General features: G+C 38.6%; 2 protein-coding genes across 3 annotated transcripts in view; both read left to right on the plus strand.

Annotated features, from left to right (window-relative positions):
• The window catches only part of LOC118571781 (zinc finger protein 431-like), a 44,018-nt gene extending 40,074 nt beyond the window's left edge, over positions 1–3,944 (plus strand). The window contains exons 2-4 of one of the 2 annotated variants that reach the window (XM_036171042.1): positions 2,965–3,091; positions 3,292–3,352; positions 3,883–3,944. In XM_036171042.1, the coding sequence (XP_036026935.1) occupies positions 2,965–3,091; positions 3,292–3,352; positions 3,883–3,898 (204 nt within the window). In that variant the 3' untranslated portion in view covers positions 3,899–3,944. Of the gene's footprint in view, positions 1–2,964; positions 3,092–3,291; positions 3,357–3,882 lie in introns of those variants that run through there. The other variant, XM_036171043.1, reaches the window with a different exon arrangement.
• On the plus strand, positions 3,899–6,214 carry LOC118571897 (zinc finger protein OZF-like; the record flags this gene model as incomplete). Its single annotated transcript, XM_036171232.1, is given in 1 exon segment — positions 3,899–6,214. A coding segment is annotated over 1 exon segment (1,596 nt), but the record flags the coding sequence as incomplete, so codon positions are not given.
• Between the last annotated feature and the right edge of the window lie 9,497 nt (positions 6,215–15,711).

The following is a 15,711-nucleotide window of genomic DNA, read 5'->3' on the forward strand; positions in this document are numbered from 1 at the left end:
GACTGTGACTGTTCATCTACAATGATGACTGGGTTGCATTTTGAGACCACTAGATGTTGAGATGAACAAGCCCTGAGACACCTGCCATGAATAGCTGCATGCGGGGAGTGGAAGTAACCAAAGGTTACTTATGTGTGAGATGTGTCAAAGAGAAAGAGCCATCTAATTCTTTTCAAACTGAAGCCCCAGGTGTCTGATGCAGAGCTGCAGGGTGTGGAGTTTGCCCAGCAGGGTTTTAGTCTTGCCTGGCCCAATCTCTTCTCACTTCCTTGAAAAGGGAATGTGTATTCTGTACCTTTGTGTGTTTTGTAATATCGTCCATTGCTGAGATGAGACAGTGTGACCAAAAAGCAAATGGGGTGGAAAGGGTTTATTTGGCTTACACTTCAGCATTGCTGTTTATCACTGAAGGAAGTCTGGATAGGAACTTAAAAATGTAGGATCCCAGCTGTGTGGTGGTGGTGCACGCCTTTAATCCCAGCACTGGGGAGGCAGAGGCAGGTGGATCTCTGTGAGTCTGAGGATTACAGAGTGAGTTCCAGGACTGGCTCCAAAGCTACACAGAGAAACCCTGTCTCAAAAAACCAAATAAATAAGAAAATAAATAGAAAATAAATAAAAAAAATAAAAATGCAGGATCCCAGAGTCACAGAAGCTGAATTAGAGGCAGTGGAGGGAAGGTGCCCACAGGCTTTCTTCACATAGCTTGCTCAGTCCACCTTCTTAGAGAACCTAGGACCAGCAGCTCTGGGATAGCACCACCCACCATGGACTGGACCCTCCTCCATTAATCACTAAAAGAGAAAATGCCTTAGAGCTGGATCTCATGGAGGCATTTTCTCAACGGAGGTTCCTGCCTCTTTGATGGCTCTAGCCTGGTCAAGCTGGCACTAGAAACCAGCCAGTGTACATAGCTATAATTTCTTTTTTGATTTTACAAGATAACACATTCTAGAAACTGTCCTCAATGTCAGAAGGAACTTTGTACATTCTAACAGTTTGGGGACGGTTACAGAATATAAGGATCTTTATGACTAGCCTAAAAGGCATTTTACATTATGGGTTGAATGTGAGCCTGTCTTGATCTGTGTCAAATAGTAGATTGAATGAAAAATCTCCCAAGTACACAGATGTATTTGAGACTTTGTCTGAGGTTTCTGGTTTACTTAGGATGCAAATGGTATCTCTAGGATCAGGGGCTTTCCATGAGTATGTTGGTCTCTGGATATGGGTGTTCAGTGTTTTTACTACAACAACAATTATCAATGTTATGCCCAGATCATGGGGATCCCCAAAAGACCACCCTGGAGGCCAAATCCCACATGTAAAAGCAAAGAGACTTTATTCTCTTCAAGATCTGTCCTATGCAATGGTGAGAGCAGAGAGCCCTGAGCCCAGGCAGGGTAGGATTTTATCATAAAGGTTGGGGTACAGGGATTGGCAGGGTTCAGGACCATGATTTCTTGACAATTCTCTATGGGTATCTATAAAACAACAATAGGTGTGTGCTAGACTCAGGGACATCTGGCCACCTTATCTAATGGTTGGAATGTTTGGGATGTTAGGTACTTTCCCCATCCCTGGGTGGATCACTGAGTGGTGTGAGCTCATGGCTTTTCCTGGAATCTGGGCATTGCCTTCCAGAAGCAGTATCTGGGCCTCTAAGCCTGTCATGGTAGCTGTGTGGTCAAGCTGTTTGGGGGCCCCTATACTTCTTTCTGTAGTTGAAACTGAGCAGCTCTGTTCATTCTCATGCAGCCCCATTTCCAACATAACACTCCACCCTTGAATAACTTAAGGTAATATAGAAGCAAATGCTTTTCCTTGATAAGACATTTTTTTCTGCCCTGATATATTTAGTTTATATTTTTGGCTGATAGAATTAGGCTTTACTATATGTGCTTTACCCATGTTTTTAAGTTTAAACTTTAGCAGAGATTTCGTTTTCTTCCAGCAGGATGACATGCATTCATGACATTAATACAGCTCTTCTGAATCATTACATTGCAGATGTGTAACATTCTGCATATCTTTATGCTTGTTTTAATATTTCTTTTTAGTTTTTGAAATGCATGCATGACTCTTTTTTCCTGTATATATGCAGGTGTACCATGTGTGCCTGCTGTTCAATGAAGTCAGAGCAGAGCCCTGGATAGTCTTGAAATTGAGTTCCAAATATTGGTAGCCACAATTGAGTCCTAGGTACTGATGCAGGTCCTCTGTAAAAGTAAAAAGTGATCTTAACTGTTGATCCATATTTATATTCTACTGGGATTTTTGCTTGTTTGTTTGTTTTCTTTTATGGTTTAACAGCAACCTTTCCGTCACTAATGTTTGAGAGAATCATTTTGATATGTGTGTCAGTAACGTAATAAAAATGAAATTTTACCATAGGAATATCACATTAGCTGTATAGTTCAAATGAGTCACTCCAGTTTTCTGAAAGCCAAGTACATTTTTAGAATCTATGTTTAGTTCATTGAGAGTTTAGAGTGAGCCCCTTGTGCTCAATGTTTTTCTTTGTTTGACAGGGTCTCAATATGTACATTTGACCAGGCTGGCATGGAAATCACAGAGATTCACTTGTCTCTGCCTCCTGAGTTTGGGGATTAAAAGTGTGCACCACCATGCCCATCTTGTCCATCCTTTTTTGATATCAGAAATTTTGAAACAAGTGTGCTGTTGTTTACCCAATGGTATTGCTTTTTTTGAATATCTCTCTCTGTATATAGCTCAGCATTTCTCTTGCAATGCCATGTAGTATTCATAGGGATCAGAAATGAGAGTTATAATCCTCTTTCTCTAATTCCCTCTAAAATGGTTTGCTGATTGTCTTTGAAATTCTATGATAAGAAATAAATTTGTCAAGCAACACACAATTGTGTAAATATAAATCCACTGATGTGTACATTTCAGAGCATCCAATCTTACCATTTCTGTTTCATACGTGTATGTGACTTTTAGGATACAATGACCTATGAGGATGTGCAAGTGAACTTCACCCATGAAGAATGGGCTTTGCTGGATCCTTCCCAGAAGAGTCTCTACAGAGATGTGATGCTGGAAACCTGTGATAATCTCACTGCTATAGGTAAGAATGTGAGTTTTCCTTCAATTTTTAACTTACAGGTACAAACCTTTCTTAGGAATTTTTGTTCCACTGTGATTTCAACTGTGAAAGAAGAATGTGATACATAAATTAGGCATGGTTCTAAGTTTCACTGAATATAATAACTCAAAATTTGCATAATTCCTGATAATATATAATTCATTTCTGGTACTATATTTTAGGCTACAAATGGGAGGACCCGAATATTGGAGAACATTGTCAAGGTTCTAGAAGACATGGAAGGTAATTTTCATGTACAAGGTGATAGATACATTTATGTCTCTGAAGAACTTTTAAAGTGCCCTGACATTTAATGAAAACCAACATACAAATAACTACTGCTTTGTGATGATTATTAAATTCTTACAATATCATGTACCTCACTTTCAATTAGCTGATATGTGTTTGCAACGTGTTCCTGTAAGAGACAAAACAAAGAAACAACGTCTTAACAGATGTCACCAAATCAATCTTAACTCCCTGAGATCCATGCATCCATTTAGTTTCATTCCATTCAACTAATGGAAAGGCATTCACATTGATTAGGGGATTAGGGTATGTCCAAAAAAATGTTCATAAGCAAATTGTCCTTTAGTTAAGCTTGTGTTACTCATATACTTGAAGAAAGTTACCATGGTTTAGTTTAAGGGGCAGTTTATGAGATTTCAGAATGCTGTCCTTGTGAAGAAACCCTTATCCCTCTATGAGGATCAAAAACTTACACTTTGTGAATGCAGTGTGAAAACCTTTTGATTGCTATTTTCTTTTAACAGGTATATCATCTGTTAGTCTGGATATAAGCCATGTGATAACAATGGATCTGCAAAAAAGATAAGTACCTGTCTCTCACCCAGAAAAATCAAAAGATGTGCAGTGGTTACCACTGTGAGTAGACAGTGTGATCATGAAACAAGTGTAGAATTAATTGGATTTCCAACTTCACTGGAACTATACCAACATACTTACAATGGAGAAAAGCCTTATGAGTACAAAGAACTTGGAAATTTTTCTGTCTGTACTGGGTCATGTTGTGCCTGTAATGTGAATCCCACTATAGGAAAATGTTATGAATGCAATCAGTGTGGTAAAGTTCTCAGTTCTTCCAGTTTTCTTCAAAGACATTTAAATATTCATATGGGAAAAGGAACTGATAATTACGAGCCCTGTACTAAAGGCATGAACCATCACAGTTATCTTGAAACATGCAAAAGAACCCATAAAGAAGAGGAATCCTATGAATGTAAACGACCTGTTAAAACATTTATATATGATTACCCTTTACAGTTACAGCAAAGAACACATTTGAAAATTAAACCTTATGAATATAATCAAAGTGTTAAAGCTTTCTCATGTCTTAGTTATATTCAGTTACCCAGAACTAATGCTTTAATGAAACAGTATGAAGATAAGCAATGTGGTAAAGCTTTTACATATCCCAGTATTCTTAAACAATATGAAAGAAGTCATACTGGAGAGAAATCCTATGAATGTAATCAATGTGGAAAAGCATTTGCACAAAAAAGTCATCTTCTTAATCATGAAAAAAGTCATATTGGAAATAAACCCGATTAATGTAATCAATGTGGTAAAGCCTTTTCAAGTAAAAGTCATCTGCACAGTCATGAAAGAATTCATAGTGGAGAGAAACCGTATGAATGTAATCAATGTGGTAAAGCATTTGCTTGGAAAAGTCTTCTTCACAGACATGAAAAAAGTCATACTGGAGAGAAACCCCATGAATGTAATCAATGTGGTAAAACCTTTGCATGGAAAAGTCACCTTCACAGTCATGAAATAATTCATAGTGTAGAAAAACCCTATGAATGTAATCAATGTGGGAAAGCATTTGCATGGAAAAGTCTTCTTCACAGACATGAAAGAATTCATACTGGAGAGAAACCGTATGAATGTAATCAATGTGGTAAAGCATTTACATATAAAACTGATCTTCACAGTCATGAAAGAATTCATAATGGAGAGAAACCCTATGAATGTAATCAATGTGGTAAAACATTTCCACATAAAAGTCACCTTTACTGTCATGAAAGAAATCGTACTGGAGAGAAACCTTATGAATGTAATCAATGTGGTAAAACATTTGCATGGAAAAGTGATCTTCACAATCATGAAAGAATTCATACTGGAGAGAAACCTTATCGTTGTAATCAATGTGGTAAATCCTTTACACGTAAAAGTCGTCTTCACAGCCATGAAAGAATTCATGTCGGAAAGAAACCCTATGAATGTAATGAATGTGGTAAATCATTTGCATGGAAAAGTTCTTTTCACAGACATATAAGAATGCATTTTGGAGAGAAAACCTATGAATGTAATCAATGTGGTAATGCCTTTACACATAAAAGTTTTCTTGACATTCATGAATGAAGTTATAATGGAGAGAAACCCTATGAACTCAATCAATCAAAGTGGTACAGCATTTATATCGAAAAGTCATATTCACAGCCATGAAATAAATCATATTGGAGAGAAACGCTATGGATATGTTCAATGTGGTAAAAATTTGCATGGAAAGGACTTCTTTGCAATCATAAAAATATCATACTGGAGACAAAGTCTATGATAGCAATTAATGTTGTAAAGCATTTGCTTTCAACTGTCATCGTCACACCTAGTGAAACAATTCATAGTAGAGAAAACCCTATCAGTGTATTCAATGTGGTAAAGCCTTTACATATCCAAGTGTTCTTAAACAACATGAAAGAAAACATATGGGAGAGAAGGTCTATTAATGTGGTAGAGCATTTATATATAAAGTCATCTTCACAGGCATGAAATAATACATCCTAGAGAAAAACCCCTTGAACCTTATAAATCAGGTAAAGCTTTGAACACCAGGCACAAAATCCATCATTTTGAGATGCCAGTACCACAGAGTGTCCACCAAGACCATCAACAGTGGTAAAGTGGTAAGAGCTAGAAGTTATATGTACTGTAGAGGATGAAGCCAAAGAAGTGACCCAAGCCCATTGGAGAATCGCTGAGGATTCTGCATGGATGCCAGTTACTAGAAGTTGAGTTAATCTATACAGTGAGACTTTTGTTTTGCTTTTTTCATGTTTTGACTGCCTTGCTTCTTCCTCTTGTATAGAGACAGTATTTAATTTAATTTTGATTTTTCCATGAGCCATATTTGAAAGGCTTTGAAGTTTTAAAAGAGATTATAGATTTTTAGTGAGATTGCATATTTTTAAAGAGAAACTTCAATGTATATGAATTTGTAAAGATTGTTGGACTTTTATTAAAGCTATTATGTTTTTAATGCAGTATCCAGTAAATGAATAGGAAAGGAGAGGTTGCGGCTTAATAGTGCCATGTTGTGTGTCATGTTGAAAAGGGGTCAACTGCACTGGCCAGTCCTATGTCACCTTCACAAACAAGCTAGTTATGAGAGAAGGGAAACTCAATTGAGAAACCTACATAAGATCTGGCTCTAAGGCATTTTCTTAATTAATGATTGATTATGGAGCTGTTCTTTGTTCTATAACATAGGCAGAACAAGCTATGCAGGATAATCCAGTTAAGAAGCTACACTGCATGGCCTCTGCATCAATTCCAAGTTCCTGCCCCATTTAGGGTTCTGTCTGAATTCCTTCACAATATGGAAGTTTAGGCCAAATAAACCATTTCCTCTCCATTATGCTTTTTGGTCTTTGTGGTTCATTGCCGAAATTGTAACTAAGACATTTTGTCTCAAAAATCCAAAAATAGGGTTGTGGACAGATGGCCCAGCAATTCAACACACTGGCTGTTTTTCCAGAGGACACAGTTTCAATTCCCACCACCAATATGGAAGTTCACAACTGTCTGTATGTCCTCTTCCAGGGACCACAACACCCTCACACAGACTTAGATCCAAACAAAACACCCGTGAATATAAAGTAAAAATAACTTATTTTTAAAGAATAAATCACATTATGGAACTTTCCCTAACATAACCTGGACTCATCTCTACACAACTATATCTTTTGTTGTCTTCATTCATATTAAGAGAACTGTGTTTACAATTGCAATAAGAAGTGATGATGAGAGTCTATTCACAGAAGGATAGGAAGCATTCAATACTTCAGTGATCATATAGGAAATTTCATCACCTCCCAGTGATAGAAGACAGAAACAATAATGGCGCAACTTTATCTTCTACAGTATAATAACTATTGGCATGATGAGAGTTTGACTCAGTTGTAAAGCTACTGTTGGGTACTCAAGTTGGTTCCTATCACCCACATCAGATGGCTCAGAACTGCTTATAAAATCTTGTCCTGGAGATAGGATGCATTCTTCTGGCTTCCTAGGGCACCAGTATGTATATGGTGCAAAGACAATTATGTGTTTGTTTGTGATTCCATATTTTCAAAAGAACTTTTATGTATATGTTATATTTTTCTAAAACAAAAATAAAATTAATTACAATTATTATCAGACATGGTCTTGGAAAGAAGTCATTTGAGGAGAATTCTGAATACTTATGTTAACACTCCAAGAAAATGCAACAAAAGTCTTGTGACCTCAGTTTCTTCAAATCCAGAAATGGTTCTTAAAAGGTGTTTTTTGTGCAGAAAGATGTGATTTGACTTTTGGTTGCTCATATTGTTTGTTGGTGTTGCTCAGTTACATGTTGTGATCTATCCTTTATATGCCTGAATGGAAAAGCATGTGTTTGTCCCATGTGGCTTGTTCTATCACTGTATACAACTTTAACTCATGAGAACTTCACTCATGTAACCTTTCTTAACCCACAGAGTATGAATTGTCTCAGTCAATGAATAAAGTTGGCTATTGTATGATACTTTAATCGTCCATATTTATACGCTCCATTCTTCCAGGGCCCATATCCACTACAGCCTCCCTTACATACATATCCTCCATTTTCTGAAATTTGCCCTGAAGTATGGGGTGAGTAATTTACTGATCAGTCTAATCTTGAATTCTGTCCATTTTGGTGACTATTTAGAAGAGCCGATGATAAAGTTGACTTCACGTACAATTTCCTTTCTGGCCCCTTGTGGTATGGTTGGTATTTCCAGTGCAACTACAGCAAAATCAAAAGCTTTAAAACCTAATCATTTCACTAACCAATCCATTTAAACACTAGTAGGAGAGATGGAGTTGGAATATCCTCACATTCTATCTATAGAGGAAAAAAATAATTACAGCTATTTCAATCCAGACCTAATAGGTATTTGTGTATCCTGTGGATCCTTTGCTGCCTTCAAAAGTACTTATTCACCTCACTGAATTGTTACCCACAGATACAGCACAAGAGGATTAAGCATTGAAATGAATGGATATACAATCTAAGCCCAGAAAATACTAGTTGGCTAATGGCAGGTTTACAGATATTCCTAAAGATTGACCTTCAGTAGTTTTGGAATTAAAAGAATGCTTTTAAAACACCCTTCTTCATCCTGATAACATTAAATTTGCCTTTTGTGTTCCCTCACTCAAACATAAAATACCTCTGCTTCAATGTCAATGGACTAAATCGTATCAAGTCATGACAAACTCTTCTAATATGTGTCAAAACTACATAAGAAATGTGTTAAAGCCTGAGAGGCAGGCCTTCTCTTAGCCTTATGTCCTGTCTGCCTGCTCCAAAGAACAGCTCCAATTCGTATATGACATGACTTATGATATGCCAGAAAACAAACAAACATAAAACATCGGATGTATTATTGCACCAAAATGCAACAATAATCAGACACTGTGTAATATTTAGTAAAACCAGTTCAAAGAAGTGCTGTTAAACCACACAAACACAAAAATCCTTTAGACAAGACAACTGAAAAACACTTATTGACTTTAGAAATTGTTAGGGGGTATTAATTGGCTGTGCCTCCTTTAGGAATTCCTAATGATGCACTAACTAGTCTATTTAAAACTACAAAAGGAGAGACATCATTGGTTGGTCCTCACATATTACCTCTAGAGGAAAAGTAAGAACTAGAAGTTTATGAATCCAGACTACAAGAGGCATTTGTGGATTCTGTGTATTGTTGGCTCCCTTTAATAGTATGTATTTTCCTCACCAACTTGGCTCATACAGGTATTACAGCACAGAGGAGAAAACTTTGAAATGGACTTATTTATACCACATCAGCTTTCTTTGGTCCTCCTGCTCCATTACTGAACCAGTACAGTACTCAATGTAAAAATTTTACCGCACTGAATGTTGCTGTATTATATAACCCTTGAAGAAAATTCATTGTTTAGGTGCATTAAAGAATTGTCTGGACTTTTAAATCATGTGCAGATTACTGTGGAAAGATAGGAAATCATTATCCAGCTGGCAAGAGAGAGGTTTTCTCAAATGACTTGAATTTGTAATTATGAAAATTATCTAACTTCTCTCATTCCACAGGCATAAACTTCTTTTATTTATGGCTCATCTAATGGATTAGGAAGGATTCATAGAAAAGATATTCATCAATTTATTAATACTTGTTTTCCCAGAGCTCAACAGTTAGAACTTGCTGTTTTGATTCATGTATTTTACAGTTAATCGATAAAGCTGAAAATATTGTTTCAGATTTTGTTTATGTTATAGGAATATTTCCAGCATAGAAATTGCTTTAATATATCTTCACTGCCTGTTTTGTTTCTTATTACTACAGGAACAGAAACATTTGATTAAAACTCTCAGGGATCCTTTGTTTGTACTCATTCTTCTGCATGCTGTGGCCTGCCTGTTTCTATTGCAGAAGGAAATAAGCCAGCTGATGCATGAGCCTGCCTTAGTTTTCCTCTCTAAACCAGGAACTTCAGCACCTACCCACTACTGCTGCTAATATGCTTTATATACAGAGTCCGTACCACTTAGAGAAGTGAGAAATTGTGCAGGAAGAGCCCACTTCTATCCTTTTACACTGTCAGAGTTTCATAGCTTGAGTTAATCCAAGAGTTAAGAATAGTAATGAATTATGGCAGATGGCTGTCACTCCCTTTGCTCTTGAACCTCAGACGCCTACATGCATGTGTTCATTTATGCATATTTTAATTTCTTTGTGCTGTACCTCAATCCTCACAAAATTCTTCTGTAATATGACTTTCTGCCATATGAACTCTTACACAAACTTTTTCTGTTATGGGAGTTCTTACTAGTATAAAGTTTGCAATGGAATAGAATTTATTGATTTCAAAAAACTGAACCCCTTCCCCTAGTCTCCATATTCCACACCAAAACACTGGAGGAAGCCTCGTGTTTTCCCAAAGTCCAGACCTTTACATAAGACCCCAAGTAAAACACTGCCCACCACCCACTAATACTCCATAAAGCCACTTAACACCTGCCAAGAGCCACCGTCCCTGTGCTCCATATCCTGGCCCCAACTCTGTCAGAATACTTCTGTTTAACAGAGGCCACGCAGGCACTAGGAATGCCCAGTAAAATAGCAGCTGTTACCAACTAACACTCCTTACACCCTGCTGAAGAGCCTCAAACTGCATATTCTCACCCAGTCTTCATATTCTGGCTGGAACTGTGGCAGAAGACTTGTGCCTTACTGAAAGCCATGGTGGTACTAGGAACCCCATACAAATCAGAACCTTCTTAGAGCTAACACCCTGTAAAGCCAGCCACACAGCCCCCAACTTTGCTCCATATCCCAGTCCTCAATATTGGCAGGATACTTCCACTTTACTGGAGGCCACACCTTGCTAGGGACCCCATAAGACACACTGGTACTTGGAACCCCAGAGGCAACATTGGACACAAAATCATGGAGGTCATGCAGGATGCACTAACCTCAGTGAAAATACCTTGGTGTTCCTATCACCACAACTTCAGGCCACTCAAGGAAAAACACCAGAGAGGAAATAGAAACCAAGTGGGAAACTAAAAAAATATCCATCTAGCAATGATAAACTCATTATCAGCCCCTAAATCTGCAATGAGCCCAAACCCAGATTAGCAAAGGTAGGGCAGGAAGACAGTCAAAATTAGCCAAGGCAATATATCACCACCAGAGCCTAGATATTCTACTACAGCAAGCACTGGTTATTCCAGCACAGCTGAAACAAATGAATATGACCTTCAATCTCATGAAGATGATAGAGGAAATTCAACTGGAAATGAAAAAAAAATCACTTAAAGAAATCCAGGGAAATACAAATGTAAGAAGGAAATGAGTAAAATTGGATAACCTGAAAATGGAAGCAGAAGCAATTTAGAAAGGACAAAATGAGGGGATCCTGGAGATGTACTATCTAGGGATGTGAACAGTAACTACAGATGCAGCACTATACAAGAAATATAAAAGAGAATCTCAGGTATATAAGATACCATAGAAGAAACTGATATAACAGTGAAAGAAAATGTTAAATCTAAAATGTTCTTTACACAAAACCTCGAGGAAACCTGGCACACTATGAAAAGCCCAAACCTATATGTAAGGGTAAAAGGACCAGACAAAGAAACCCATGCATGTACTGCACTGAAGTCAGTGAAAGAAACACACCCTGGCCCTGAAACCCAAGCCAGTAAAAGAAACACTTTATCCCTGAAATCAGAACCAAGGAAATACTTTGGCTGTGCAAACAGAGTCAGTAAAAGAAATGTACCCTGGCTCTGAAATTAGATCCAATAAAAGGGCTAGTGAAAGAAACAGTTTGGCCCTGAAACCAGTGCCAAATCTGTGCCTGACTAACTGAACATGAAACTGACTTATTCCTGAGCAAGAAAACAAACCAATCCCTGAGCAGGAAACCAACCAGCATTTGAGCATGAACACTTAAGCCTTGAAACCAGAACCAAAGAAACACACCCTGACCTTGAAGCCAGAGCCAAAGAAACATACTTTGGCCCTGGAACCAGAGCCAGAGAAAGAAATATACCCTGGCCCTGAAATTAGAGCAAAGAGGCTAAAATGGGCCAGTGAACAAAACACACTTTGGCCCTGAAACCAGAGCCAACTCTGCCCCTGACCAGCTGAACCTAAAACCAACTTATCTCTGAGCAGAATAACAAAACAATCCTTGAGCAGGAAACCAAGCAACTCTTGAGCAGGAACTCTAGCTCCCTGATCCTGAACCAAGAGCCAGTGAAAGAAACACACCCTGGTATAACCTGACTTCCCACAAGTCAGGATACCTTTCTCCTCACAGGTGTTAAGTATAGCCTAACTTCCCAACATTTCAGGAAACCTTTCTCATTACATCTTTAGGTATCTGGCCTACCAATCTTCACAGTTATAGTATGACTTCCTGACAAATCAGGATACCTTTCTCCAGAAGATGTTGAAGTTAAGCATGAGGCAGTCCTCAGCAGCCATCAGGCAGATCGGATTCGTACCTCCTAGCTGAAACACAACCTCTGATACCCACTGGGATCATGTTCCCCCATGACCCACTCTGCCACCCAAACCCACACTCGTGGTCATCTTCCCATGGCCAGCCCTCCCCTGCAACTCCAGCACTCTGCATAGGCACAGGCACATCACACTCTAGTTGGAAGAACAAGTGAGTGACTGGTCTCCCAGCAGACCTGCCACATGAACCAGACCCTAAACCCCAGAGCACATACTGTGCCCTTCCCCCTCACAGCACCAGCAAGCATCTGGGCCCAATCCCAAATGTAGTGGAACCCTACTGCTCTGGTACAGTCCTAAGCAGCCAGCAAGCAGGTTTGACAGACCTGCCTCCAGGCTGCACCACCACTAACACAACTCACTGAATTCTGTTCCCCCTATATATGCTCCTCCACCGAAACTCATGCATCTCTAGCAACCCCAGAAGACTACATCAGCACCGGGTCAACACACACAAGTTGAAAGAATAGATCTCAGCCCCATTCGGTCCGAGGATTCATAGAGGTAAGAAGTCTTTAGGGGATGTGGCTCTGCTTCTCTGATCTTTCAGCTTTTATCCTCAGTATCTGACTCCAGGGGGTTTTGTTAAGAATCATTAAGATCATGCTTCTTCTGGCATCCAACTTTTGGGGCATAAATTCATGAAAAAGTCACTTGCCTGTAGCTTTGCAGCCACTAGCACATGCAAGAATGCAACACAGGGGTTCCCATCAAAGTCACTGTCTCATGGCCTAAGTTTTCCTTTTTTCCCAAGCCCACTGAGGGAGTATGGGATTTTTCTATTGCAGTCTTTCTGCAGCAAACTCCACAGGTGTTTTGGCTTCAAACACTACCAGAGTTAGCCCCTTACCACTGGCCAGCTCTGCCTTCAGGCAGTTTCTGCCACATGTGTTACTTCTGCAGGATCCCCTGTGTGAAATTATCATTGAGCCGGCTCCCTCTCCCAGTAGGTTGTGGACTTTCCCTGGATCCCCTTCTCGAGCTGCTGCCACACTTCGCAGTTGCCTTGACACCAGCTTGAGCTTCTACTGTTCCACACAGCAGTAGTCAGGCTCATACTTCACTGTCATATTACTGTCATCTTGAACAGGTTTGGTGAGAAAATTGGGAATTCTTATAGTTAAAAAAAAAGTTTTTTAAAAGAGAGTTGTTCCCACAAAAAAAAAATGGGAAAAACTATTTGGAGGGAGGGAGTTAGGCCTCGGTTCAAAATGGCTTAAAAATGGAACAATTAAATGAAGGGATAATCAACAAAACTGGATTGACATGTTAATTTTCCTTCTGATAATTCTAATTATCAATGGCAATTCTTGGTTTATGTTTTAAAAAGTTGCTTGATATGAATGCCAAGATACAGGATTTAGCAAAACTTATTGAAACAGGTCATAGAGATATTCAGTCCCAGACAGAGCAATTTAAAGGAGAACCAATATCACTGTTACATTATAACATTAGAAGGGAACAGCCCAAGGGTTTCAAACAAACAGCATTAATTTACCAGTCTCCTTACAGGAACAACTGCCATGTGACAGATATCCCCAGGGTTGTGTAAGAGCTGACTGCATTCTTGTGGAAATGTCATATTTTAGGATGTTTACAGAAGTGATACTCTCATATCATTCACCTTTTGTGAAGCAGATGTTAAATCATGGTCCACTAGTAATAGAATTTACCCATAAGATGGGATAGACTTGGTTAGAGCAGTATTAGAGTCTGGTCTTCAATTATAGTGGAGAACCTGGTGGAAAGAGGAGGCTAGGGTCCTTGAACAATGAGGTAGGGCTAGACGTATTAAAATCTTTAAAGACCAACTTCTTAGAGAAGTGCAAAGTACAAAGACAGTCTCTATATGATGACCACATCTTTGCTCTATACTGTGCAGCAGATTTGAATGCTTGAGACAGAACTGAAGAAATTAGAACAAAAACTAAGTAATTTCCTAAAGTTAAACAGGGCCCAAAAGAAACCTTCACTGATTTTTTTTTTTTTTACAAAGATTGATTTCAGCTGCAAGTAAAATGATACCTAATTCAGAAGCTAGACAAATAATAATGGAGTCATTGGATTTTGAAAATGTTAATTCACAATGCCAAAGGGAAATGTGGCCTTTAAAGGCAAGATCAGCACCCATAGGGAAATAGATCCCCAATGCAGTCAATATTGAATCTCATAACTGTGATGATTCTTTGAGAGGAGAAATTTCCAGAGGCTTTAAGAAAAAAATAAAAACATCAGGTGTTTTTATTGTGGCAAACAAGGTCACCTAAAAAGGGATTGTAGGGATAATCTAAACAGAAAGCTCCTCCCTTATGGAGTATACCATAGACGCTCAGAACCAACCAAGTATTCACACAACAACTTATATTGCTTACAAACTGTATTGCCATGGCAGGCTTCTTGTTATCTACTTCTTCTATCTTAAATTAACCCATTTCTATTAATCTATACTTTGCCACATGGCTTGTGGCTTACTGGTGTCTTTACATGTTGCTTGTCATGGCAGCTGCTGGCAGTTTCTCCTCCCCCAGCCTTCTACCTCCCAGAATTCTCTTCTCTCTTCTCCCGCCTATACTTCCTTCCTGGCCACTGGCCAAATAGCATTTTATTTATACAGAGCGATATCCACACCACTTCCTCTTTTCTTTTCTTTTTTTTTTAAGGAAGATTTTAACTTTTACATAGTAAAATTACATATAACAAAACAATTATCAAGCAAGAATTACAGTTACAATATTAAAGAAGATATCCTATCTATCTTATATTTGTAAGTCTAAAGTTTTATAATTAACTTATCTTTTATCATAACTGAGGAAATTACAACTATCTAGTCTTTAATCATATCAAAGACCTCAGAAGGATATAATATTACCTGAGAACTGGGAGAAGGATGCAAGCACCTTTTGGGAGTCTTGCAGGGTAGACAGAGACAGCTGGCAGCCTTCACAGTCACCTAAAGTTCCTTTGTAAAGTTGGGGCTTTTGTCTTCAGCCCACAGGACTAGAGTCTCTCATGGTCAGTTTTTTCAGTGTTGTGTAGAATGTCTAGCAGTTTCTTCTGGGAAGCAGGAACCTGAAGGACCATTTTGTCAAGCAAAGTACAGTGGTCACCTTTCTATGGGTCCTGTATGTCTAGTTGATCAGGAAGTCCAGGCAAGAACAGTTTCTTGCCCAAATGGCTATTTTTGCCAAGGTGAAGATAAACTTCATATGAAGTATCTTCAATGCCCATCTTCCTCTCTAAAGTAAATCAGTGCTGCCAGGTGCCGACATGTCTCTCTGT

The sequence above is a fragment of the Onychomys torridus genome, chromosome 21 (genome assembly GCF_903995425.1).
Source record: "Onychomys torridus chromosome 21, mOncTor1.1, whole genome shotgun sequence".
Classification (NCBI taxonomy): domain Eukaryota; kingdom Metazoa; phylum Chordata; class Mammalia; order Rodentia; family Cricetidae; genus Onychomys; species Onychomys torridus.